General features: G+C 41.8%; 1 protein-coding gene across 1 annotated transcript; it reads left to right on the forward strand.

The window, feature by feature from the left end:
* Window positions 1–317: 317 nt before the first annotated feature.
* Window positions 318–2,780, forward strand: LOC115664613 (toll/interleukin-1 receptor-like protein). The gene is made up of 2 exons (XM_030586524.2): window positions 318–961; window positions 2,322–2,780. The coding sequence occupies exons 1-2, from the start codon at window positions 492–494 to the stop codon at window positions 2,602–2,604; spliced, it is 753 nt and encodes a 250-aa protein (XP_030442384.1). The 5' UTR covers window positions 318–491; the 3' UTR covers window positions 2,605–2,780.
* Window positions 2,781–26,495: the final 23,715 nt, after the last annotated feature.

Here is a 26,495-nt window from a genome sequence, read left to right on the forward strand (position 1 = left end):
CATTTCTTTTTTTTTTCCAGCCATTAGATATATAAGTATGGCATTTCTATCAAACCACCCTTTTTCACCTACCCTATTAGCTGAAAGCCTCGCAGGAAAAAGGGTGGTCGAGCTTATCCATCATTCGAGCTTATCCATACTTATATATCTAATGGCAGGAAAAAAAAAAGAAATGAAAAAGAACAGGTGGTCGAGCTTATCCATCATTCGTACATGAGTGATGACACATCATGACTATTTGAGTATAAACTCCACCAAAGCAAAAAAAAAAAAAACCAAGTCAGAAAATATAAAATAACATAAGAAAAGTCTCCTGCGGTCCTGCCCGCTCGCCTCTAGGCGGCCGGGTCAATCCATGTGTTCTTCTTCCTGCGTATGAAATTGCAGCGAAGCAACACGGGTAGCAAGCAAGAAAGTTCCTTCATGAACTACCCAAATTCCACCCAATACTTGAGCTGAGAGAATTTCCAAGTTTCATCGTCGATTCCAGAATGGGTTCGAAGGAACGGTCGAAGCACGATGTGTTTGTGAACTTCCGAGGACCGGACGTGCGCGAGGGGTTCCTGAAGAATCTACACAAGGCTTTGGTCCGGAGTGGCATCAAAACCTTCGTGGATAGCGAGGACCTCCACCAGGGTGAAAAATTAACGCCGGCCCTCAAAAAGGCCATTGAACGATCCCTTGTCACCATCGTCGTCTTCTCCCAAGACTACGCCTCCTCTGAATGGTGTCTAAAAGAGCTGGTGAAGATCTTCGAGCGTACCAAGCGCAAGGAACAGCTGGTGGTTACCGTATTCTATAAAGTGAAGCCGAGCCAAGTGATGCAACGGACTGGGCTTTATGAAGAAGCCATGGCCAAGCATGAGCGGAGGCATGGCAAAGATTCAGACATGGTGGAGGAATGGAGGCATGCTCTTTCCATTACTTCCAACTTCCCAGGATCGCATCTCGAGGACAATGCGTAAGTTTCTGATACCACTCTCTGGATTCTGTCTTTTGCTGGGCGCGTTCTATCTTTCTCGAGATCCAGACATTTCATCAAACACGAGACACCCCAAAACCCCGCCCGCCCCGCCGCCGCCCCCCCCCCCCCCCCCCACCCCCTCCCGGGCCAGTCCCTTCCTTTTCCTCCTGTTTTCTTCGATTTTTTCCCTATCTTTTCTATGCCGCCGGTCATCACAGAGGTAGAAAGAGGTAGGCAATAACGACGAAGAGGGTATGGGCGAAGAGCAACAACTAAGCAAGGAGGTATGGATAGGGGTAGGCATGCACGGACACGGGGAGAGAGATCTATAGTAGAACTAAATAAGAGGATGAAGCGACCAAACTAGACATGTGGATTGAGAATACTGATTCCGTTTGTTTCGCGAAAAATAAATTATTTGAAAAATATATTTTTTTAATTAATGAATGAAAATTTTCATCGTTCACGAGAATGTTTAGACATAAGTTTTATAAATAACGATAACATTTTCCAATGACAATTGTTTCAATTAATACAAGCGATTATTGTTAGGAAAATGTTTTTCAAATAATTCATTTTTTGCAAAATAGATAGAGCCTAAATATATGGGAAAGTTTTCCAAAAAAACGAGGACAAATGTTGGTATCAAAATTCCTCCATTAGATCAATACGTTCCATGCCTACTATGAGATGCAAATAGTTGGAGGGGTGGGGTTTGGGTTAGCACCTTAGATCTATGCCGAGATAGAAATGGGATGCCACAAACATACTACGAATTTTCGGAATTTAATGGGCATAAGGATCCTAGATTTGATAAAAATTTCATTTATCCCTCGCATGAAGTTATTGGCTCTACAGAGAGAGGAGTTAGATTGAGGTCAAAAAATCTATGTGAGGGACGACCGAAATCTAGGAGCGGTTTGGGTCATTTCGAGATAAAGGCACATGATAATGCTTCCCCTTCTCGGCAAAGGATCTCTATTCGTTTTTATTTATTTGAAAGTTCCTGATTTCTTGCCATTCTCAAGTGGCCCGTTTTCGAATCGCCTGCTTTACTTCCAAGTCGTATCGAACCACTGATTTGATTCAAATAGTAAGTGAATAAGCTTTGAAAATATGGAAAAAGATGGTCTGGTCTGGTGTATGAATTTTCTTGTTGATATGAAAATATGTAACAAGCATTTGAGGGGGGTACTTAGCCAATTTGACGAAGAAAGATTGGATCTGAATATATTAACTGTTACCAAATTTTTACCCAACAATGCACATTGCTCTAACATAAAACTTTAAAATTAGCGTCCTACTACTAATGTGGACTTGTCCCATGCTTCTTTTTTTTCTGTTTTCATTTAAACAGAGACGAAGCTAAGTTTATCAAAGGACTCGTTGAAGAAGTCAAAGCTAAACTGCAACACCTTGAAGCCAAGAGAAAACCTGAGAGTATTTCTGGACAACATACTCTTCATTCTCTCCTTACTACTGGCCGCGACCATTTCTGGACACCCTTCACTCACCACGAAAGCTGGCAATGGCCTTCAATTCTTAGTGGCGAACCATTCCCGCCACCACAAACCTCGTTGTTTCCGTCCCCATCAGTAATGGCCGCCCCCAACATTGTCACAGCAATGATTAATCTTTAAAGACCGCCAACCGTGCCCTTCGCTACGTGTTTTCTATAACGACCGTATGGGAGGAGAAAGAACCTTGTATGTATAGAAATGAGTGCTTTGCATGAATGAATAAAACTTATAGATCGGGCTCGTTCTGTAATTCGGATCCTCGAATCCAATCAATCAAGAATGCTACTTTAACTGCCTATTCCTCTCTGTTTCGCTGTTTAGAGTACTTGATGTTGCTACAAAAAAAATTTCGGCTTTGATGGAAAGAATCTGGGTCAAACTGCATTGGGCCTAGTAAGGGAATTTTGTCTACCCTTTCCTCGGATCGAGAATAAAATTATTTTTGAAAGTATCTATAATACTTTTGCGTTTTCTAATGTGAGTTCATGTTCCTTTCTCGGTCATTAATCATTTGTCGCTTTTGGTTTCTTGAAATTTCTTGGGAGAAATAATACATCGAGACACATCTTGCTTTGATTTTCTTGAAATTGTTAGCGTGATTGGTTGAGTGGTAATTGTCTCTCAATTATTGTTGCGAACATGTAGCTAAACTAATGGTGCATTTGTTTCACTGAAAATTTAAGGGAAAAAGTCATCAAAAATCCGAAACTATCCCCACTGTGATACATTTACCTTAAACTTTTTTATGTGATACAAAAATTTCCAAACTTGTACCTATATGACACATTTACCTCCAGTCAATGAGCAACGTTAAAAATTTGCCTACATAGATGCCGAAAGCAAACGAGTTGACATGGCGCTCATGTGGCTTAAGTGAAATAAATACAATGCTGTTTTGACTGAAAAATCATTTGACGAACCTTGATGGGGGGTAAATTGTCATACTGGTATAAGTTTGGGGTTTTTTATTTCGCAGGAAAAAAGTTTAGGGTAAATGTGTCAAAGTGGGCATACTTTGGCGTTTTTTATTTCACAAAAAAAAGTTCAGGCTAAATGTGCCACAATAAACATATATTTTGGGGGTTTTGATGGTTTTTCACGAGGGAAATTTCTTGCTTGCTACCCGTGTTGCTTCGCTGCAATTTCATACGCAGGAAGAAGAAGACATGGATTGACCCGGCGGCTTGGAGGCGAGCAGGCAGGACCGCAGGAGACTTTTCTTACGTTATTTTATATTTTCTTACTTTTTTTTTTTGCTTTGGTGGAGTTTGTACTCAAATAGTCACGATGTGTCATCGCTAATGTACGAATGATAGATAAGCTCGACCACCTGTTCTTTTTCATTTCTGTTTTTTTCCGGCTATTAGAAATATAAGTATGGTATTTCTATCGGACCACCCTTTGTCACCTACCCTATTAGCTGAAAGCCTCGCAGTGTTCTGATTATATTGCTCTTTCTAGGTCTCTTACCTTTTTAGCATTTGAAGGTCGAGTCCCTTTTCTTTTATATATCAGTTTTCTTTTTTCTTTTCTTGCGTGTCACGCATCAACTTTCCTTCATCTTCTTCTCTCTCCGTTGTCTCTCTTGCAACCACTCGGGCAATAAAGTGATAGAGAAATGGAGACTTCCACACAACATGAAGATCCAACTGAGGATAAGCATGCGTTGAAAATCATCATCTTCTTGGTTCATGTCGCATTGTTGGAAATTATATGAAATAAGGATACCACAAGTACCATAACTTTCGTATAAACTCACTTGAGTATCATAATTTTTTTTTCGACCACTTAAGTGCCATAACTTCTAAAAAAACATTCACTTTGAGTGCCATAACTTTCAATCGATCAATTATGTACCAAAAATTTTAAAAAAAGTTCACCCAAGTGTCGAAAGTCCGACGTGGCATAGCACTTGTGGTGAACATTTTAAAAAAGTTATGACACTCAAGTGGTCGATTGAAAAGTTGTATGGCACTCAAGTGATCGGGAAAAAGTTATGACACTTAAGTGATCGGAAAAAAGTTATGGCCTTCAAGTGAGTGCCATACATAAATTATGGCATTCAAGTGATTGAAAAAAAAGTTACGGTCCTCAAGTGAGCGCCGTACGAAAATTATGACACTTGTGATGTTCTTTTCCCGAAATCCTAGCAATTATGATCTAGGGATTTCACAAGGTACTCACTTCTAAAACACCTTTGTTGCTATAGCCTGATCTCAATATTTATAATGATGAGAAAGCGTACCTTACATGAATAAGTCCCGAGCTCATGGATGCCCGTGGTGCAAATTGTATTCAGTCTTTAAATCACTCGCCTTAGTAATGACTGTATTTTCATGTTTTGAATATTGAAATTCATTTTTCTTTTATTTTTGGATAAGTATCATGCATTTTTTTAGCACAATTGAAGTAGGTAGAATGTCACGATTCAGGAGGACAAAAAAGGGAAACTCGTGGCCGACTAAAACGTGTAAAACTCTGGATGTCCGCCAAGGTAAGTTCAAGTTAGGGGTGAGTGGTTTCAGGATTAGTCCAGGTTCCTCCTGGAACTTGGAACTTATAATGTCGGAACCGGTTCCTCAGTTTTTAGAACCTAGAACCTATCATGCATATCAGGGAACCTAGAACCTACCCTGTCAATAGGTTCTAAGGTGAAGTGAATCTGAGTGGAAGTTGATCGTTCTACGAAGATTTGAAAAGTGCGAATCGCAAAACCTCGACCCCCAATCGAACCTGTGATTGGTAACCTCGGTTTAAACGTGACATGTTGACAAACTTGTGTCAACCAATCGACGTTATAGACGCCACGAACAAGAGAATTCGCTATCATGCTCGATTAGTCGAATCGACCGCCACAAGGAAGGCCTTGATAAGGTCAAGTCCACAGAGAACTCAAAGAAGAGAATAACCTCTCGTTGTATTAAAGTGAATCATGTTCCTCCAAATAAACCTTAAACACCCTTTTTATATGGTGTTAACCCTAAACGCAAAATTACGAAAACGCCACTAGAATTAATAAAAACGCTTAAAAAACTTTAAAAAAAAATCAAAACTACTCCGAAACGCGAAAAAAACGACATCCGTCACGGCATTAGCGATGAGTATTAATCAGCGGCCCGTTTCCTTGCAACTGATCAAATTTGATCGTGTTGCGCCAAGAGATCCATGATTTTTCAAGTTCCAATCCAAGATCGCTTCCACTCCAAAGATCTCGAACCATGATGTCCTCAATATGGCACGATGTCCACATCATAAGGAAGGTTCCAGGGTCTATCCGGGAACTGGCCAATTTATTTTTGGTCATTTTTTCTTTCTTTTGTTTAATTTTTAGTTAAGCAAAATGAAAGTGAACGCAACAATAAAAATCCCCATTTGTCAATAGCAACCAACTAAAGCTAATATGTGCATCACTTGGAAAGCACACAAAATCATCAACACAGAACTTCAAATGGCACAACCGAAATTTCTTTATTATTCTTTAGATAGATTATGCTAGAAACCTTCTTATGCTCCGATTGCTTGCGCTCTTGTCTGAGTTGTCGACAAGTAGCGGATGCTTAACTCCAGGCCCCGTGAAAGAACCGGCAAACACGATTTCTTTGAGAAGCATCATTTTCTCTCCGAAAATCAATCCTGCAAAATTAACCCAGAACAGAAATATTATCCATCATCTTTGTTCCGTCTTTGCTTCCATGTTTGAATTGAAAGATGAGCCCTCCAAATACAACTTATTATTAGCATAGAAAAGTTGAGAGAGAGAGAGAGAGAGAGAGAGAGAGAGAGAGAGAGAGAGAGAGAGAGAGAGAGAGAGAGAGAGAGAGAGAGAGAGAGAGAGAGAGAGAGAGAGTATGCGAGTAGACATTTCGTGAAGCTCATGGTCCTTTCCTTTTGGGGACAGTAACCAAATCAAGCATTTGGCAACTTCAGAACAATACCTTTGGTGGTCTATCTATTAAGAATTTCAGTCGTCTGGGACATCAATCTGGCTTCAAAGTTTCACTTTTTTGGCAAACAAAGCAATCGTGCGCAACGTCAGGTCCGATTCATTGGTTCCCATTTCCAGATTCGGTTCTTACTTAGGAAGCAGAAACCGAACTGTACATTACCGGTTCCACTTTTATAGAAACCGGTAACCACAGGAACCTAGAACCCGGAACCGGACCGGTTCCTATGGCTAGATTGGTCCGATTTCCACTTATCCTGGATCCATGCTTACCCCTAGTATTCAGGCATGAATCAATCACCTCTAGATAGCAATTTACTATTAGCTACGCATGAAAAGAGAAACTTTATGTTTTGTAGTTGATTGTATATCCTAATTATCATTTACCTCAAACCATATACATCAAATAAACATGCACATACAGGTTTCCTAAGTCGTAGCCCCATTCCAACAAAAATAAGGGACTAACACGGCTGTCCTTTCACTCGAATGATATAACCTCAAACACAAACCAACATGAAGCTGTTATCAATGTATATATCCATTTATAAATCTAATAGAGTAGTAAGTTGATTACCCAATTAGAGTTTCTAAGATCCCTCGAGAATATGTATCTTCCCAAACAAACAAACTTAACCTAAACAAATACCATTTCAAACATAATTCAACTATCTCAACTCATACCCAAAAGTTCAACTACAAAAATTCCCCATCAATATCGCTCTCGTCCTACTTGGCGCTAGAAGAAGAACTTAGAAAAGATTCGTAATGAACAGAGTGAGCAATCACAGCTCAGTAAGTAGTACATCTCTTCAAAGCAGATCGAACATTCACTATGCATTTTTATAAAACGATAACAGAACTCATCAATCCCAAATCTAGCATATGATATACGTAAAATATTAAAAGTGGGTTATATGCTTTCAACAAAACTTTTTACATTTAAGATCTATCAACAATATAAAATCAACAATAACAAACTAACCATCAATGATCCATTTCATTTATCAATCTCTATCAAATCAAACGTCAATAGTTCATTTCATCGACCAATCTAATGTTCAATATCTAACTATGGTCACGTTTGACGCCTGTGACAAAGGCGACGAAGTTTTCCCCCGGCTAGTTCTCCACCTATATCAGCTAGTGGTTCGACCCAAAAAGATGTCTCGATAGCAGTATGCATACTTACCCCTCAATGGGTTCAAATCATAGCGACATGAGCAAAATCCACTAACACCATTCTCTAGTAACCCACAAAACAAATCCATAATTCATCTCATAAACTAGTTCCAGATTCCAAATCATACAACCTTTCACAATTCAATATCGAATAAAATGCACTTCATAAGGTATTTCACAAATCAATACATATAACCCGTGGAATTTCTTTCACAAAGCATTTAATCAAGACATTCATAAATGATCATTTCAAACTATTTCAAATAATTCTTTCCAATGCCTTTTCATGAGATTAAAAAGGTAATAAAAGCTTGATCCAACTTATTCAAGAAATATGCTCTTTCATAACTCATACTATATTAAATCTCTACCACTTTCAAGATATTAGTTTGTAAATTCATAGAAGAGATAGCACCACTCACCTAGGAAAGCTGAAAACCAACCTACAAAAGTTCCTTGAGCCGACAAACATGTATTCCTATCAATTAATCGTAACACTATATTAAAATCAATTAACAAGCTACCTTATCTATTAATGGCCTATACCAAATTTAATTGTTGACAAAATGACTCCTATGTGCCAAAATGCATGTTTAAAATAGTTATTTGAAGCTATCCGCTTTGCGGAGTTTGAACTCAAAACTTTAGAAATTCGTTTCGATCAAATCATAATTCAAAATCGATTTTAGTCAAATCCTACGACTCCACAATGCTCTAAACTATCACTTCTACATAATTCCACAGCTTAACGACTCCTCAATACAACCTCGTAGTTCAAAATTCACCTAACTTCGAATTTATGACATAACTTCGAGAATTACACCGATTAGACGAACAACAAGTTCAATTACTTACCAAGCGCTGCGAAATGAAACTAAGGATTCTGTCGTGTTGAAGATCATCGTTGTCGAGGATGAGCATGCATTAAAGATCATCGTTTTCTTGGTTCCTGTCGTGTTGTTTGGAGATCCTAGAACTCAGGATTCTAGGAATTCCGCAAAGAGACTCGCTTCTTAAACGCATCTGTTGTCATAACCCAATATCGATTGCTTTTAATGACGAGAAAGCTTGCTTTACATGAATAAGTCCCGAGCTCATGAATGAGCAACATACAAATTGTAGAACCAGCCTTTAATTAAATCACTCAGCTTGGTCCCAATGGATTCTCATGTTTTTTCTGTTATTTTTGGATAAGTTATCGTCTCGTTTTTTTTAGCACAACTGAAGTAGATAGGAGGTCACCACCATAGTCCAAGTCGGTAGATGGTTTGACCCATTTAACTCAATTTCTTTTGGGATAAGTCCACTAGAAGTCCTAAAACTTGTTATGAAAATGCACTTAAGTCCTAAAACTTTCAAAAAGTGCAATCAAATCCTAAAACTTGTCAAATTGATCAAATTAAGTCCTTCCATTGATTGCACTTTTTGAAATTTTAGAATTCAATTGTATTTTCGTGACAAGTTTAAGGATTTAATTGCTTTATTTAAAAGATTTAGGACTAAATTGCACTTTTGTGACAAGTTTTAGCGACAATTTAGCGACATATACCCGGACCAACCCAAGAGACATTACTAAACACATTCATATTTAACACGATCTCTTAAAGTCTATACCCACCCACTTAACTCACTTTAAGCTCTTCATTGGATGAAATTGTATGTCGTATTAAAAAAGTAAATCAACAAAATAAAAAGATTGAAGCAGATAATGCGTTTTACTTGGCAAGATTTCATGTCCATCTTTGATATTTTCCATGAAATTTGCCCAATCATGATTTACCCATTTGCTTTGTTTAAGCTTCTTTTTTTTTCTTGGGACGGAAGAATTAAAAGCTTAAATACGAGAGTTTGTCTCCGCTGGTTGGTCTCTAAAAGAAACATTCATCAGATTGAATAGTCAAGGCATTGGCCCAGGGCCCTTGGGCATGTACACCGGCAATAAGATGGCGAACAGACTGAAGCACCAACAACGCCATGTTCGCAGACGCAAGAATCCTCCCCACGTATACTCTCGTCGCCGACCCCGCCGCCGCCGCCACCCTCCTTCCTGAACTTGCTCCCCAGCCACTCCATCAGCTTGAAGATCCTCCCTCATGTTGTAGGACACCGGCACGAAAGGCTCAGATCACTGTTGAGAACCGCCCCTAGGACGCCACGCCCTCCATGAAGACCTATCCCAGCAATGGATGCAGAAACTGCAATTAAAGTCAGACAAATTAAATGAACAGTTACAGGAAAATCTTGGTTCGTTCCCGGGTCAGACACTGACCTGGCTCACGAGAATGAACAAAGTGCGGATGCGGAGCGTTGCTTGCGATGCTCTCCTTGTCGCCCTCATAGGCTATGTTTGGTTGGGCTTTTGAGGAAATGCAAAATAGTTTTTCGAAATGTAAATAGTATTGGGTAAAGCGTAATTTTACAATTGCATAAATCTGGCCTACTGGCGGTTACATCTAGCGTCGCCAGCACGTCGCTCAAGGTGGAAAATGGTGAGGGCAGTTTCAGAAATTCGAAAATTTAACAAGGGTAAATTGGAAAAAAAAATGTATTAGCATTCCAAATATCCTAAAGCTCAAAGCTACTATGGCCCTGCCTTGGGTTAAGGAACTTTAGAGGACTTTGGAAATGAAATGCACATCCTGAAAGCTCTCCATAAAAAAAATTGTAATGCCTTCACATTCGGCCAAGAGCCTTTACAGGCCCAAAGGCCTTTGGCAAAGTGATTGCCAGAGGCACAGGCCAATATTGGAAGAGATAATACCAATCCTTGCAGAACTGGGGAGCAGACGAGGCCTGGACGTTTCAATAATAATGGTTGGAGAGCAAAACAACACTGCAAACACAATCAAAATCCCAATGACTTTGGCCCGACGAAGATTCGGTTTCGGGGCGGTCGGCGCTTTCGGGTGCCATAGCGCCGTTCCGATCTCCAGAACAACTCCTTGAACAAACTCCGCTTCGCCTCTATTCAAAACCCAAATCGCACGCCTTAGTCCTTTAGACAAACATTTGGAGCAATCGAGTCATTCGCGATGTTAACAAGTGCGGCGTCGCTTTTAACCTTATCGGGACTACAGACTCTTGTGATTTTTCAAGAAAATACGCCGCCCAGGGGGGTAACGTTTCACGCATCAGAAGAAATCACTCCGTGCAAATATTGACGATTCTATACCCTTTTGCCTCTTGAAGGGTAAAAGTACATGGGACTCTTATCCTAATGCCTCGATTTCTTGATTATCGTTTAATTTTACCGGAAAAAATAGAACGTATGCATCGAACGTACTGATTCGTGGCGATAGTCCACCCGCGTATGTCCCCGACTTCCTCAAGAGCTTTTCTCCATAGCTTCACCTTATCCGAACCACTCCCGTACCGGCGCTCGTGCTCCGCCATTGCTTCATGGTAGCTCCCTGTCTGCCTTCGGACCCAGGTCGGCTCCACTCCGTAAAACAGAGGCATCGCCCTTCTCCCATTCAGTTTGTTCTGCTCTAGGATCTTCACCAGCTCGTTCAAGCACGACGCTGAAGAAGCGTAGTGTGTCGACAAGATGACGACGGCAATTCGAGAACCTCTGATGGCCTCGTCGACTGCCGGGGCCATTTCTTCACCTTCCTCGAGATCTTCCCCATATTTGTAGGATTTGATGCCTTTCAGATTCAAGGCGTCGTGCAGGTGCTGTGGGAAGAAGCTGCCGGCATCACGTTCGCGTCAATTATAGCTCAAGAACACGTCGTACTCGAATTGTGGTTCCTCCGAAGTAGCCATTCGGACGCTGGAAATCTTTCCTATCTCGAGCGTGATTGTTCTAGTTAACTTATTAAAGGGCGATCGATGAGCAAGTTGCGGAAAGGAAGAAATAAAATAAACTCTCACCACCTTGTTACTCTCACTCTGGACCCTGGTCAGGAAAACCCTCCACCACCTTGGAGCAAAACCATCAAAATAGATAGAGACATAGTAAATTTTTGTCATCATTCAAAGACATTTTGGTTTAATCGTCACCGTCTTCTCCACCCAATTTCAAGTGACTGTTCATCTATTGGCCAGTGAAACCCTGACATTTGGTAGATCTACTAAACTACTAAGTACTAAGACAACCTTGTCGCTCTACCTCATTGGTGTTGGGAAAAACAAAGTGGTCCAACATAATGATCAATTGAATAAGGGAATAAATCGAATGCTACTTTTACATTATTCGGTCAGTGTGAAATACTCCATAGGGAGAGCAGCACAAGACCCTACTATAGACCAATACCACATTTACATGGTTCGATCGGTGTAACTAACTCCACATGAGGAGCAGTATAGAACTCTGCTATGGATTAAACGATACAATTGTCGCGACCTAAAAATCAGGTTTTCCAATCTTAGGCTAATGGATTACTAGATCAATTAAATTAACTAACCTAGCTCGAGTTCTCCCAAACTCTACCAATTCGCAACTTAGGTCTAATTATGAGCATGCAAATATTTTCAATGGGAGCCGCCACTAATCATTTAAGGTAGGTTGATTAGAAACCTAAATAAAATAGCGGGAGTACTATTTTATTTCTACGAACCAGAGATTATAAATCCGGGACTTGGTTACGCTAGATTATCCTAACGTCCTTTCGGTACCAATCTCAAAAAAATGCTCAATTCGGCAATTTTGATGAATTCTGACTTGGAGTTCAAAGGTGCAATTTTTTTTTCTTTTTTATGAAAAATTATAACCGCTAAATCTTTCGAACTAAGTTTCGACCTGAAGCCTGACAGATCGACCCTAAAAATTCGAAATACCCGCTATGAAAATAATTCTATCTAAAGCCTGATAGATAGACTTATTCCCATGTGTGCGGTTGTGGATTAAGAAATAAATCCTAATTGAAATAGTGCCTATTGCTCAAATATGCAAAGTTAGATAACGATAAGCATGGAATAAGCAATAAAATATCCAAATTGATTCGGATGAGATATTTACCTAAATGCGCAAATAACTTTCCAAATTTGAATCGCTGCCGGATCGGGAGTGCGGATCAGAGGACCGACGGCAAACGGACCGGCGAATGTGGTGGCGGCAAGGACTGACCTTGCACGGGACAACACCGGCGGCGACGGGCAGCCTTTGGGTGTCACGAAACAGCAGCGGCAGGTGTTGGGCGTCAGGACGGAGTGGCAGCAGCAACTCACCTAAGGCGGCACTGAACGGTGACGGATAGCGACGAGATGGCTCGCGGTGGTAGTCAGCGGCGGTAAGCTCCGCAGAAATTTAGTGATCCCAAAGAGAATTTTCTTCGGTCTTTGACTCTGACCAATAACAAGCTTTGATGACCACTCAACCTTTGACCGAATCTGGTTGCTCTCGTAACGATTTTCTTTGATTATTCAACTTTGATTCTCAAAGCCCAACAATCAAAGTCTTCACTTGTCACTTGGAAGATAACTCGATGGCAAGACCGGTCTGGTCATGCAGGGACGTCGGGCTGAAGTTGTCGCGGCAGGACAGCAAAAGAAGCAGGTGGATCGGGCTGAGAGCAGTAGTAGGTGGCTTCGTGAGCAGCAGAGATCGGTAGCTCGGCGTCGTCGTTCGCGCAGGCAAGAAGCAACAGCAGCAGCAGTGTGACCCTCACGGCCACAGGTCTGACCGTGAAGAAGATGGGGGCCCGGGGAGCAACACGGGCACGGCACGGCAAGGAGGCGCAAACGGCAGCGGTGAACACGGCGTAAGTACGGGCAGTGCAGGAGCGGCGGTGGGGCAACGCGGTGGCTGTTGCGCATGTATGCGGCCGAGTCTCTCTCTCCCTCAAATCTCACGTGTATCACTCGCGTCTTTCTGAAAATTATTCTGGGAATTCTCGAGCTTCCCCCCCATCTCTTGTCTGCACGTGATCCTTTTATAAGTGAGAATGTCTAGGCCTTTTTAGAAAGAGACCCACTCGAGAATATTTAAAACATATTACGTTTGGCTTCTTCCCTTTTTGCTTGTGCCCCTGACGCCAGAACGTAATTCCAAATATATATCCCCCACGTTGACCGATTCCGTTTTCCTCTTCTTGTATCCTTCATATATATTTTTTCTTTTGCACAAAGATACCAAGAAACAAAATCTGCTGATACACTTCCTCTTTCCTTTATATATTGCCTTCGCCTCGGTGAAGAATGTTCCCCCTTGCCTTGTCGTGACGCCCAAGATTTTTTAATGGAATTTCCAAAAGATATATTGCCAATTACTGTCCATGGATTAAAGATATATGCAGATAGGATATTACTCCCTCCTATCTTCTGACAATACGGCCAAATATAATGAATCTCCCTTCCTTCTTGGTCCTCCATGTGGCAGAAAAATATATATATACAGAAGATCTCTTGCGACCAAAGATCACACATGCAAAACATGTGACTTTTGGTCATGGGCTTGATTGAATTAAGCTCAGAGCCATTCGTTGCCGTATGTTTGATAAATGTGCAAACTATATGGGCCTAATTAACTATCAATGAAATGCTCCTAATATCTATATGCAATTTAACTAATTAATTTTTTTCTAGGGACCGGGATCGATCCCTAATTTTTATGCAATGAATGATTAATTGGGTCTCTAAAATTTAGGTGTCAACAGCTGCCCCTCTTTGAGTGGAGGCTCGCAGAGGTTTCGCTCAAAGACTAAAATCTAAATTTAAACCATGCAAAATGATGAATGATCTTTTTTTTTTTTTTGGGTTTTAATTCCAATTTTTTTTTTTAAATGCAATGATGCGTGATATGCAAACAATAAGGAACGTATGCTAAGGCTTCTCACTTCATGAAGAGCGATGAAAGAACCTTACATACGGATCGCACAAAAAGCGCCGAAGTGAGGGAAAGCTTTATAATGCTATGAACCCCCTCGATTTCCAAACTTCTAGTCCACTAGAAGTAAGGTTCTCAAGGTACAAGATTGCCTATCTGTTACCTATAGTTTCCATGATATGAAGAAAGAATTAAAAGGGACGTGTTGCCTATACCACTGGGCAATCACGAAAAGGATCATGTCACATGTTCCATTGGGTGAGCATGAGGTTAGTTGTGCCACCTATTCCACTGGGTGACCACGGAATGAGAAACTATGCCGCCTGTTCCACTGGGCAAACATGAAATGGGGTGTGCTGTCTATTCCACTGGGCAATACAAAGAGATATGTCACCTATTCCACTTGGTGAACATATGAGAGAGATCATGTCTCCTATTCCACTGAGCGAACACGAAAAGAGAAACAATGAAGAATAATTAGCAGACGTACCTGAATTCTTCTTATGTTATAAAAATGACAGAGCCAATTGCATTGCACCTATTTTTTACCTGAGAAAAGGTTAAAATAACATATTCGCATGGGCAAAGAAACATAATTCATGAATCTGCCTGCATTACCAAGCTTCACTGGGGAATTTATCAATAAGAATAACAATTTCGTCCTTTTGACAATTTGATCACATTAAATGAGAGACCTTTAATCAGAAATGACTTTCCACTCACTTTCAATGAAAGGCTTTTGACCCGACCTTTGATGCGGGTATAAGAATCACTCAAACTCTCTTTATCGTGCTTGACAAGGGTTCGGATATTCTCAAAATCAGTATGACTTGGCCAATCTGAGAGGTCTTTATAAGGACTGAAACTCAGGCTTGGTCAAAGGTTTCACAATGGGGACTCATGAGAGTCATAGCTTTGAAAGAATTGATATCACCAGCTGCTCCGGGTTTATAAGTCAGGAATCCTGAAAAAATGAGATAGAAAAATCTTGCTCACACTTCTTCGAGCAACATTTATAAGCATTTGAAACTCTACGTTAACTCAAGTGCCCTATTCTGAAGAGACTTCGGCAAGGGTTGTAACGTAGATTCGGGTAGGCTTGAAATGAATGGCCTATTTCCATCAAAGGGGGTATTATGAACATGGAAATTGGTGATCATCCAATCATGCTACTGGTACCATTGATCTATCTCTAAAGATTGCTCCACAAATGAACCTTCAAATGGTCTTTTCCTTGAAGAATGATCTCGCATATCGACTCAGTTCTCGCCGAAGCCTTTCTTTCTCTCATCAATTTTTTTTTTTGAGAGAGAGAGATTTTCTTTTCGAGAGATTTTTCTCCCTCTTTCTTAAGAGAGCTTTTTCCGAGAGAGAGAACTTTGATTTAATGGAGTCCTTTTGCGTCCTTTCTGATGAATTTTCTTTTGAGCTCCCATTTGCCTCAAGTCACCTTGAACTTGCTTCGAGATGATTTCATATGTTTATCACGAGAATCATCATCAATCGGGTTGAAATGAATTCACCGCTCAAATTGGGTATGCAAAGGGTATACTGTGTAAGGATATAGAAAGAAATGCTCTTCGTCATATCTAAGGCACTCGAGCTAACACAGAATTTGCATGCAGTAAATATACTTGAAGATTGATGCAAGTGAAAGCAAGAAAATTCTAACCATTTTGAACTTTCTAAGAAATTGCCCCAGTATGGGGTTGTTCCTGACAGGGGTTAAGCAAATGATAACCTGTAGTGTTTAGATAGAGGGAATGAATGCCTCTTATTATTTTGATCGTCATACTTTTCGTGAGATAATCCTTTACCTTGTCAGCAAGGAATTTTCACTCAACTCGCACTGGGGATTATTATTCAGGACGTGTATGGAAATGACTTGCCTTTCGTCATCTTGAAGTCTCTCATGCAATATGATCGCTTCATTAGGACAGAAACAGATTGCCAGATCAAAAGCTTTCCTCAAACAAAGCTTAGTAACATAACAAGAAAGTCAATTGATTCATGAAATTCAATTTGAGACTTGATAGAAACAAAGTCAGAATGAGTACAAATCAAGAGTAATACTTCTTCACAGAATCAGAATTAACTGGACTGGAAAAAATACGACCATCCATCTCGGCCAAAATCAAAGCACCTCCTGGAAGGACTTTCTTCATAATGTACGGGCCGCCATAGTTTGGGGCAAATTTTCCTTCTGTAAGAGGAACTATCGGCAATAACTTTCGCAGGACAAGGTTGCCTACCTGAAAATGTCGAGGCTTGACTTTCTTGTTGAAAGATTTAGCAACTCGTTGTTGGTAGCACTGGCCATGACATAGAGCTCTAAGCCTTATCTCATCAATCATGTTCAACTGGTCTAATCTCTGTTGGATCCGATCTGCTTCTGACAATTGTACCTGTGAAAGAATACGTAACGAAGGAATTTCAACCTCAACAGGTAGAACTGCTTCTATACCGTACACAAGAGAATATGGAGTTGCCCCTGTAGATGTCCAGATAGAAGTTCGATATGCCATAAGTGCAAAAGATAATCTCTCATGCCAATCACGATAGTTCTCAGCTGTTTTAGCCAAAATTTTCTTGATATTCTTGTTGGCTGCTTCGACCGCTCCGTTCATCTGCGGACGATATGGAGAGGAATTCAGATGCTTGATTTTGAACTCCTTGAATAGATCATCCATCAATTTATTATTTAGATTCGACCCATTGTCAATAATTATGGTCTCAGGTGCTCCATATCGAGCAATGATGTCTCGACGAATGAACTTCACCACATTCCGGGCCGTCACTATCGTATAGGACATAGCTTCAATCCACTTCGAAAAATAATCGATAGCGACCAGGATAAACCGATGTCCATTTGACGCTTTAGGATTGATTGGGCCAATCACATCAATGCCCCACATAGAAAATGGCCATGGTTCAGACATCTTATGCAATTCATTCGGAGGGTTCAGACATCTGATGCAATTCATTCGGAGGAGTATTAATCTTGTGACCATGGATCTGGCATTTGTGACAACTCTGGACATGCTGAATGCAATCACTCTCTAAAGTGAGCCAATAATAACCCATCCTCATTATCTTCCTTGCTAGCATATGACCATTCATGTGCGGACCACATACTCCCTCATGTACTTCTAGCATCAAACGAACAGTCTCGGTTGAATCAACACACCTTAATAAAACCGAATCATAGGACCGCTTGTATAGGCATTCTCCGCTCAAGAAGAACTTCGACGCCATTTTCTTGATATACTTTTGGTCAAATGCGGTACTTTTCTCAGGAAACTCCTGTGTTTGAAGATATGCCTTGATATCATGATACCACGGCTTGCCGTCGGGCTCTTCTGTCGTGGTCATGCAATAAGCCAGTTTCTGTAAGACCTCTATCTTTAAAGGTTCAACTTCTAACCCACTTGTTACTCGTAGCATTGCCGATAACATAGCCAGAGCATCGGCAAAATGGTTTTGAGTCCTTGACAAGTATTCAAACGAAATGTCTTCAAACTCTTCCGCCAACTCCTCTAGATAGGCGTGATAGGGCTGCAACTTAGCATTTCTAGTTTGTCACTTACCAACGGTATGAAGAATAATGAGGGCCGAATCTCCAAACACCTTAAGTCGAGCTACTCTCATTTCGATTGCAGCTTGTAACCCGAGGATGCATGCTTCATATTCAGCGATATTGTTCGTGCAAGGAAATATCAGTTTTGCCGCCACCGGATAATGTTGTCCACCTGGGGATATTAAAACTGCCCCTATACCTGATCCTGACAAGTTTACGGCCCCATCAAAATACATGGTCCATACATACTCATCAATTGACATGACTCTATCCTCTAGCGGACCCAGATCCTCATTTTTCCCAGGATTTTCAGCCAGGACATCAGTAATTACTCATCCTTTGACTGATTTTTTAGACAAGAATTGAACATTAAATTCTGAGATGAGAATCTGCCATTTTGTCAGTTTTCCAATCAAAGCGGGTTGATTGAGCAAGTATTTGATGGGATCACACTCTGTTACAAGCAATATCTGATAGTGCAAAGTGTATTGCCTCAACCTGTGTAGCACCCAGACCAGTGCTGCGCACGTTCTTTCTGCTTCAGAATAGTTCATCTCAGAGGCGGTGAACTTCTTACTCAAATAATAAATCGCACGCTCTTTTCCATCCTCTTCACTTTTTTTAGCAAGCATGGCACCTAAGGACTCACTGTGGATTGTAAGGTATAGGGTCAGAGGTTGCCCCGGCGTCGGCGGAACAAGCACCGGTGGATTCATCAAGTAGTGCTTAAGCTTGTCGAATGCCAGTTCACACTCTTCATCCCATTTAACCAGTGCATTCTTCTTGAGAAGTTTAAAGAAAGGCTTCGCTGTCTCAGATAGCTGAGAAATAAATCTGGCTATATAGTTTAGTCTACCCATTAAGCTACGAACTTCCTTCACCGAAGAGGGAGATTTTATTTCACAAATGGCCTTCGCTTTTGACTGGTCAATCTCAATCCCTTTGTTACTGACAATGAAGCCGAGTAGTTTGCCAGAGGCTGCCCCAAACACGCATTTTGCCGGATTGAGGCGCAATTTGAACTTGCGAAGCCTATCGAATAATTTCGTCAAGGTTTCTATGTGATCTTCTCCACGCCGAGTTTTTGCAATCATGTCGTTAACATAGACCTCAATCTCATTATGCATCATGTCACGGAACAACGTGACCATTGCCCGCTGGTAAGTTGCCCCAGCATTTTTGAGATCGAAGGGCATCACCTTGTAATGAAATGTCCCCCATGGAGTGGTAAATGCTGTTTTCAACTTATCATCCTCATTCATCAAGATCTGATTATAACCTGAGAAACCATCCATGAAGGAAAATAGTTTGAACCCGGCTGTGCTGTCCACAAGCACATCAATGTGTGGGAGTGGAAAATCATCCTTAGGACTAGCTTTGTTCAGATCTCGGTAGTCAACACACACTCGAACCCGACCGTCTTTCTTCAACACTGGGACTATATTAGCGACCCATTCTGAGTATTGGGTAGTCTCAATAAATCCCACGTCAAGAAGCTTCATGACCTCTTCCTTGATCTTCTTTGCCAGTTCTGGCTTAGCTCTTCGCGGCCTTTGCTTCACGGGCTCAACCGAAGGATCAGTCGGTAGACAATGTTCGACGATCGATCGATCGAGACCCGGCATGTCAGTATAAGACCAGGCAAAGATGTCTTGATAATCCTTCAACAATTGGGTCAAGCGTTTGGCCACATCTTTAGGGAGACATGCCCCAATCTTCACCTCTCTAGGATTCTCCATGTCGCCAAGATTGATCACTACGGTTTCTTCAACAGTCAGAGGCTTAGATTTCTCATGGATTTCCAAGTTCAGTCGTATCTCTTCATCATTCGGATTAGAATCGTCTGATTCATCGGATTGACTTGCATCACATATATGAGGATCCATGATTGCCGTCCCTTCGCATGCCTCGAGATTAGTCCTGAAACATGAAAGAAAGGGATCAAAAAGACAAGACAGGGCTTAACTACATGCAATTTTCGAAAATTGATCATTGCTTTTTTTTGAAATTCATTTTGCTTTCGAAGACCTCGAGACGAGAATTCTTGAGAAGCCCAACCCTCAGTTCTTACCGTAGATGACAAATTTTTCCAATCGTTGGTTATCGTCATCGGGTTGGTTTGGGGCACTTCAACAAGAGTCAAAATGATAAAAATCTCTGTAATTTTACTGATATCGAATCAATGAATTACATCTTATTGGATTGAAAAACCTAAGTGCAACATGAATTGGAATGAAAATCAAAAAAGCAATAAAGATTCCCACGCAGGGGAGATACGAAAACTGGAAATAATTACTCTTGAGGGCGAGCGCCCATCCCTTCAAATGGTCCTTCAGTGATTGCACCAATGGAGGTCTCGGCAAACCAACCGGTGAGGTAGGGTATACCATCATTAAAGTCAAAGTCCACCACCCTCGACTCCGGCTTCTTGAAAATACATGGTGGCTGGTCATCCTCAGAATCATCAGACAAACTGACCAAAATCGCTTTACCGTGCTTCTTAGGCGAGTCAGTTAGGGCTTGTGGCGACTTAGGAAAGATAAGCCCGAGATCATCCTTAGTCGGGCTCGGCTTTAAACGCTCATATCCCCCCACTACTCCAGCTGAGCGAAAGATGTGGTCAATGGGAGGTGGTAAGGGACTTTGACCTACTCCTCTTCGGCCTCTGCAACAACTGTGGTCTTGTCCGCGGCTTCCCGGCCCATGATATCCCAAACCAGCCCTGTGGGATTGTCCATTTGTCTCAATCGGGGCATGAATGCCTTGGCCTTCCTTCCTAAGACCCTGACCTGGCTCAAAACCATTATCGACCATGACTTTGGCCACCATGATAGCTGCATTAGAAACCTCAGGAACGGGCAACGGCATATCAGAGGAAGCCTGAACAACTTGAACTATCTCAAATGAATGATGGCTATCCTCCTCAACATGATCGGGCTCTATGTATGGGACCGATGTCGCATTGAAGATTCGGTCATCTTCCTCTCCATAAACTGTAACCAACTTTGCCTCAGCCACAAACTTGATCTTCTGATGCAAACTGGAGGGCACTGCGCCTGCATTGTGGATCCATGGCCGTCCCAACAAAAAATTGAAAGCAGAAGGGATATCCAGCACTTGAAAAAGAATATCGAACACCGAAGGTCCGATTTGCAGCTCTAAGTTAATATGGCCTATCACATCCTTCTTTACTCCATCAAAGGCTCGAACAGAAGTCTTGGCTGCTTGCATGGTAGATGGATCAATACCTAGCCTTTTCAAAGTAGCCAACGGGCATAAATTCAAAGCTGACCCGTTATCAACAAGCACCCTAGCCATGTGCATCTCCTTGTACTTCACTGATATATGAAGCGCCTTATTATGACCACGTCCTTCAACTGGGATTTCCTCATCAGAAAATGCTACTTGATCCTTGAGGAAGATCGCCCCGACAAACCCCTCTAGCTTATCCTCTTCAATAGTCTCGGGCACATGAATCTCACTCAAAACCTTCATCAGAGCAGCCCGATGCTTATCTGATGTCTGGAGAAGTTCCAACAACGAGACTTGTGCAGGTAACTTTCTCAGCTGATCAACCACGCTATATTCACTAGCCTTAATCACAGCTAGGAATTCCTTCGCTTCTTTCTCGGCCACTGGCTTGGCCGGTTGATTATCAGCATAAGTTCGCCCTGACCTTGTTATCAGATCAACATTGTATGACCATGGAACCATCTTGTCACTTTCAAAAGCGTAGGGCTGAGGTGATGCCAGCACCAATACTTCAGAAGCATCGGGTATAACAATCCCGAGGTCATCGTCAGAGGCGTCCTCGAGAGGGGGCATGTCAGTTAGCTCAGGATCCAACTTAACTTGTTCATCGGTCAACATTGCGAGTTCTTTATTCCAGTCAATGATGACCTGAGATATAGTGGCCACTACCCCGAATTCATCAGCCGTCCCAATCATTCCCTCTCTTACCAACTCATCCATCTTCTTCTCCATTTCACCGAATGATACCACTTCACCAGTCGTAACATAACCAGCTCGGACTAAAGCATCGAACATATTCTCGAAAGGGACCCTGAAGCCTTGAACCTGCTTGACCCCCGGGCCAAGGACAACATTTGCACTGCTCGAATGATCAGGGAGTGGATTGTTCTACACATTGGGCTTACCGGCTGGCTGTAGTGCAAACGCTCCAGTCTCGAGTAGATCCTGTACTCGATGTTTGAGCACTTGGCAATCATCTGTCGAATATCCTACCTCACCTCTATGGTAATCGCATTTCTTTGACGGATCATACCTTGCAAAGCCGGCAGCGTTAGATCTTTGTGGCTCTGAATTCAGCAAGTTCTTCTTCCTTAGCACTGCCAGTACCTGAGATAACGTCCCAGGAAGTGGAGTAAACTGGCGAGGTTTATGCTACTGGCGTGGGTCCTGCTGGCCTTGCCGCCCATACGAGGTTGGCTGCTGGGTAGTAAATTGTAGCTTCGGGGCCTGAGCTGGCGTCTTCTGTACATAAGTCATGTTGACTTCGGGGATATGCTCTTTGTCCTTCTTACTAGTAAATCTCTTGCCTGATGAACCCGACTCACTGTACCATCCTTTCTTGAGCCCGAACTCAATCTCCTCACCCATGGCTATCAGCTGGCTAAAAGATTGGACGGCCGTTACTAACATTCGTGAACGAACCGGCTGCGGTAGAGTGGACACGAACAATTTCATTAAGTCACGTTCTGAGGGTTCAGGCATGATCTGTCCCGCCATGTTCCTCCAGCGAGTGGCATACTCCTTTAGAGTCTCGCCCTTTTTCTGCTCAGCTCTCTCCAGGTCTTCCCTTGTAATGGTGACATCGAGATTGAACTTAAAGTGCTTGACGAAAAGGTTTGCCACCTCTTCCCAAGAGTCCTTCCGGTTGATCTGGTGGTTGGTATACCACCTTATTGCAGCATCCTTCAAGCTTGCTTGAAAGGTTTGGATCATTAGAGGTCCGTTAGAAACATATCTGTTTATGAGCCCCTGGTACATCTCGATGTGCTGAATTGGGTTTGAGGTGCCGTCATACTTCTTGAAAGCTGGCATCTTGAATTTATCGGGCACTTGGACCCGGGCAAAAATAGACAAATCAACAGGCGGAACACTTTGAGTTCCCTCCACTTCACGTAAGTCGAGCTTAGCCAGCAACTTGGCATTCTTGTCATTGGGGGGTGGATGAAGAACATGGGCCGCCGGAGATACACTAGTGTCAGTCAAAATGACATCATCCAGTTGAAAGGTTGGATCAGTGTTTACTGCGGGAGTTTTGTCAAGGCGGAGGCCTTGACGGGTTGGAGGTGGAACCTCCGATTGAGAGGCAGCATTGATCTGTTGCTGCTTGGCTATGAGATCACTCATCATTTTGGACATGGTAGCCGCGATCTGCTCATTCATTGTAGTCATGTGTTCTTTTAGCTTTTCGTCAATCATGGCTGCAATTTCGGCTTGATTGGCCATCCTTCTTTTGGTCACTGATCGAGTATTATAAGGATAAGGGGGATCCGTGGCAAATTACCTACAAAAAGTAACGATCGAATAAATACAACAAGAATAGCGAGTCGGTCCATGACATCCTCTAGACCCCCAAGACGAAACTTCTTTCGAAAGACTGATTCGTCCAGTAAATTTCAAAATTCCAGATCGCTTTATTTAGTAATAAATAAAAACCTGGACTAATTCCAAGATTTACAAATTATAGCTTAATGTTTCTCATTGAATTGCCCAAAATGGAAAATGTCTCAAAGGAATTCCTAGAAAGATCGCCCAGCAACATCTATTACCAGAAAACGTCAATAGTAAGCTAACATTTCCTCCTAAAAAAACATGAAATCAAATGGTCTTCCTTTTTTTAGAAGCCACGTGATCTATAGACGAATGGGCCTCCAAGGCACGCCATAATCGTGCATTCTCTTCAGCCAAAACATCTGCCTTTTCCTAGGCCTTCATCGCCTTTTCTTTGCTGATTTTGATTTGGGTCTGACGGGTATGTCGCGTTGTCACAACCGGGATCTTCGGGAGTATCTCAGTAGGGATGGTATGATACTGAATATACCGGGTCGTGGCAAAGTGATTCTTCATCCTTCCGGTGGGCTCATCTGCGGGCCAAATCAGCTTCTGAGTGGGAGCCAAATCAGCTTCTGAGTGGAACATTTCTGCCAAGCCTCAAAATGAGGCCTAAGCTCGGCTCTGTAGCACTCGCCCTTCTCGAACTGGACTTGAAATTCATTGGGCCCGAGTAGAGGTGGGACATCCTGCAAAACTCGGAATTGTCGTGTAACTCGAAGAGGCTGATAGCTGGTTGCCCCATAAATGTCCATCAAAGGTACGGGCTTCTGATCGCCATGGCATAGTCGAGCCTCAACCTCCCGAAACCACACAGCTTGCCAAAGGAAAATCTTAGAGTTTGGATCCTTGAACAGATGGACCCATTGTGTATAGTGCAAATTCTTAGTTTGATCTTGTATTTGTTTGAACCTTAAAATAGGGTTATCAGTCATGCCCATTTCAAATACAGTCATATTTTCCCCAAATTGAAAAAGGTGTGAGAAAAGCCAGATTTGTAAAAGCTCAATCGGGGCTCGAAAAGTTCTATCTTTTTCTTTCTTGAATCGTGTCAGAGATATGAAAGTCTCTGCCAGAATTGTGTTTATGAAACTAACTCCACCACATATTAGTTTTACCGTCCAAGCTATCACAGGATCAATAGCATTTTGATGGAATGGAAAAATGATGAGTCCAAAAAAAGCCAAGATAAAAATCTTAGATCTCATGAGGACGGAGCTATTTTCGAAACATTCAATAAGAAAAGATACTGGGCATGCTTGACAATTACCCTTTAGCACTTTTTCAATTTCTTTTTTAGTCAAACTCAAAAATTCAGCAAGCGCTACCACAGGATTTACCCGAATGGGTGGTTCAACTATATCCAACTCAATCGATTTCCCAATGGCAATACTGTATTCTTCCAGAGTCGGTGTGAGCTCAAACTTACCTCCCAACACAAATGTGGTCGTCTCGGGGCACAAAAAATGAGCAAGTGCCTGCATGATCCCGCTCTGAACATTTATGTCTAGGATTGGCAGCATGAATCCAATGCGCTTGAGAACGTATTGCTGACCATCTGGCTTCAACTGGCCCCATAACTTCTTGAGCTCTAGCTTCGGAGTAGAAACGAAATGGATATCGAGGCGACCCATTCGTATATAGACCACGTGCCAAATGACTCAACCTAGATCAAGGACCGACCCAAAATAAGATGAAGAAAACCAAATATAAAGCTTAAGAAATTACCGCCTTTGGGGAGAAAGTGTCAATCACAGAGACATGCACATGAATCGTGAGTTTAAATCTTAATCAATTTACCCTAAAGGCTTTTGCAAAGTGAAATGATGAACGGAACAACACGTCGCAGCCTCGCGCACAATCATCATGACTAGTCGCAGCTTCGCATACAATAGTCATGACTAGTCGGGTCCAATCACTTCGGCTTGGTTCGGTCGACAAGGGCAACCCCCATGCATCGTAGCCTCACGTGCATGAAGACGGCCCTTGAGCCATTTTTTGGAAAAATTTTCGAGATCCAAATGGGATAACCTTTAGCGAAGCCTTACCGCCAAGGTTAAAGAACCATCTAAATACCATCTTAAAACTATGGGTGTGACCCAGGTCCGGTCACAGGTTGTGTGTGGTGTAGTGCAAATACGGTAAATCATGCACAACAATTACATGCAAACACCGCTTCAATAGTACAAAAATTAAATCACAATTCCAATCCACCAAGCCTGCAAAACAAAGGGTTAGCCAATCACTACTCCCCTTATAACTCCCATTCTGCAAAACCATTTAACACCTAAGAATGAGAATTCAATCAAATTTTGCCAAATCGAGTGACTTTTCCATGAAAATTTTCTGGCCTAAGTCATCCTTAAATTTTCAAAAAATTCAAGTCTTTCCCCAGTGGAGTCGCTAAGCTGTCGCGACCTAAAAATCAGGTTTTCCAATCTTAGGCTAATGGATTACTAGATCAATTAAATTAACTAACCTAGCTCGAGTTCTCCCAAACTCTACCAATTCGCAACTTATGTCCAATTATGAGCATGCAAATATTTTCAATGGGAGCCGCCACTAATCATTTAAGGTAGGTTGATTAGAAACCTAAATAAAATAGCGGGAGTACTATTTTATTTCTACGAACCAGATATTATAAATCCGGGGACTTGGTTACGCTAGATTATGCTAACGTCCTTTCGGTACCAGTCTCAAAAAAATGCTCAATTCGGCAATTTTGATGAATTCTGACTTAGAGTTCAAAGGTGCAATTTTTTTTTGATTTTCTTTTTTATGAAAAATTATAACCGCTAAATCTTTCGAACTAAGTTTCGACCTGAAGCCTGACAGATCGACCCTAAAAATTCGAAATACCCGCTATGGAAATAACTCTATCTAAAGTCTGATAGATAGACTTATTCCCATGTGTGCGGTTGCGGATTAGGAAATAAATCCTAATTGAAATAGTGCCTATTGCT

The sequence above is a fragment of the Syzygium oleosum genome, unplaced genomic scaffold (genome assembly GCF_021117445.2).
Source record: "Syzygium oleosum isolate NSW1041296 unplaced genomic scaffold, Sole_v2.1 Sole_v2.07, whole genome shotgun sequence".
Classification (NCBI taxonomy): domain Eukaryota; kingdom Viridiplantae; phylum Streptophyta; class Magnoliopsida; order Myrtales; family Myrtaceae; genus Syzygium; species Syzygium oleosum.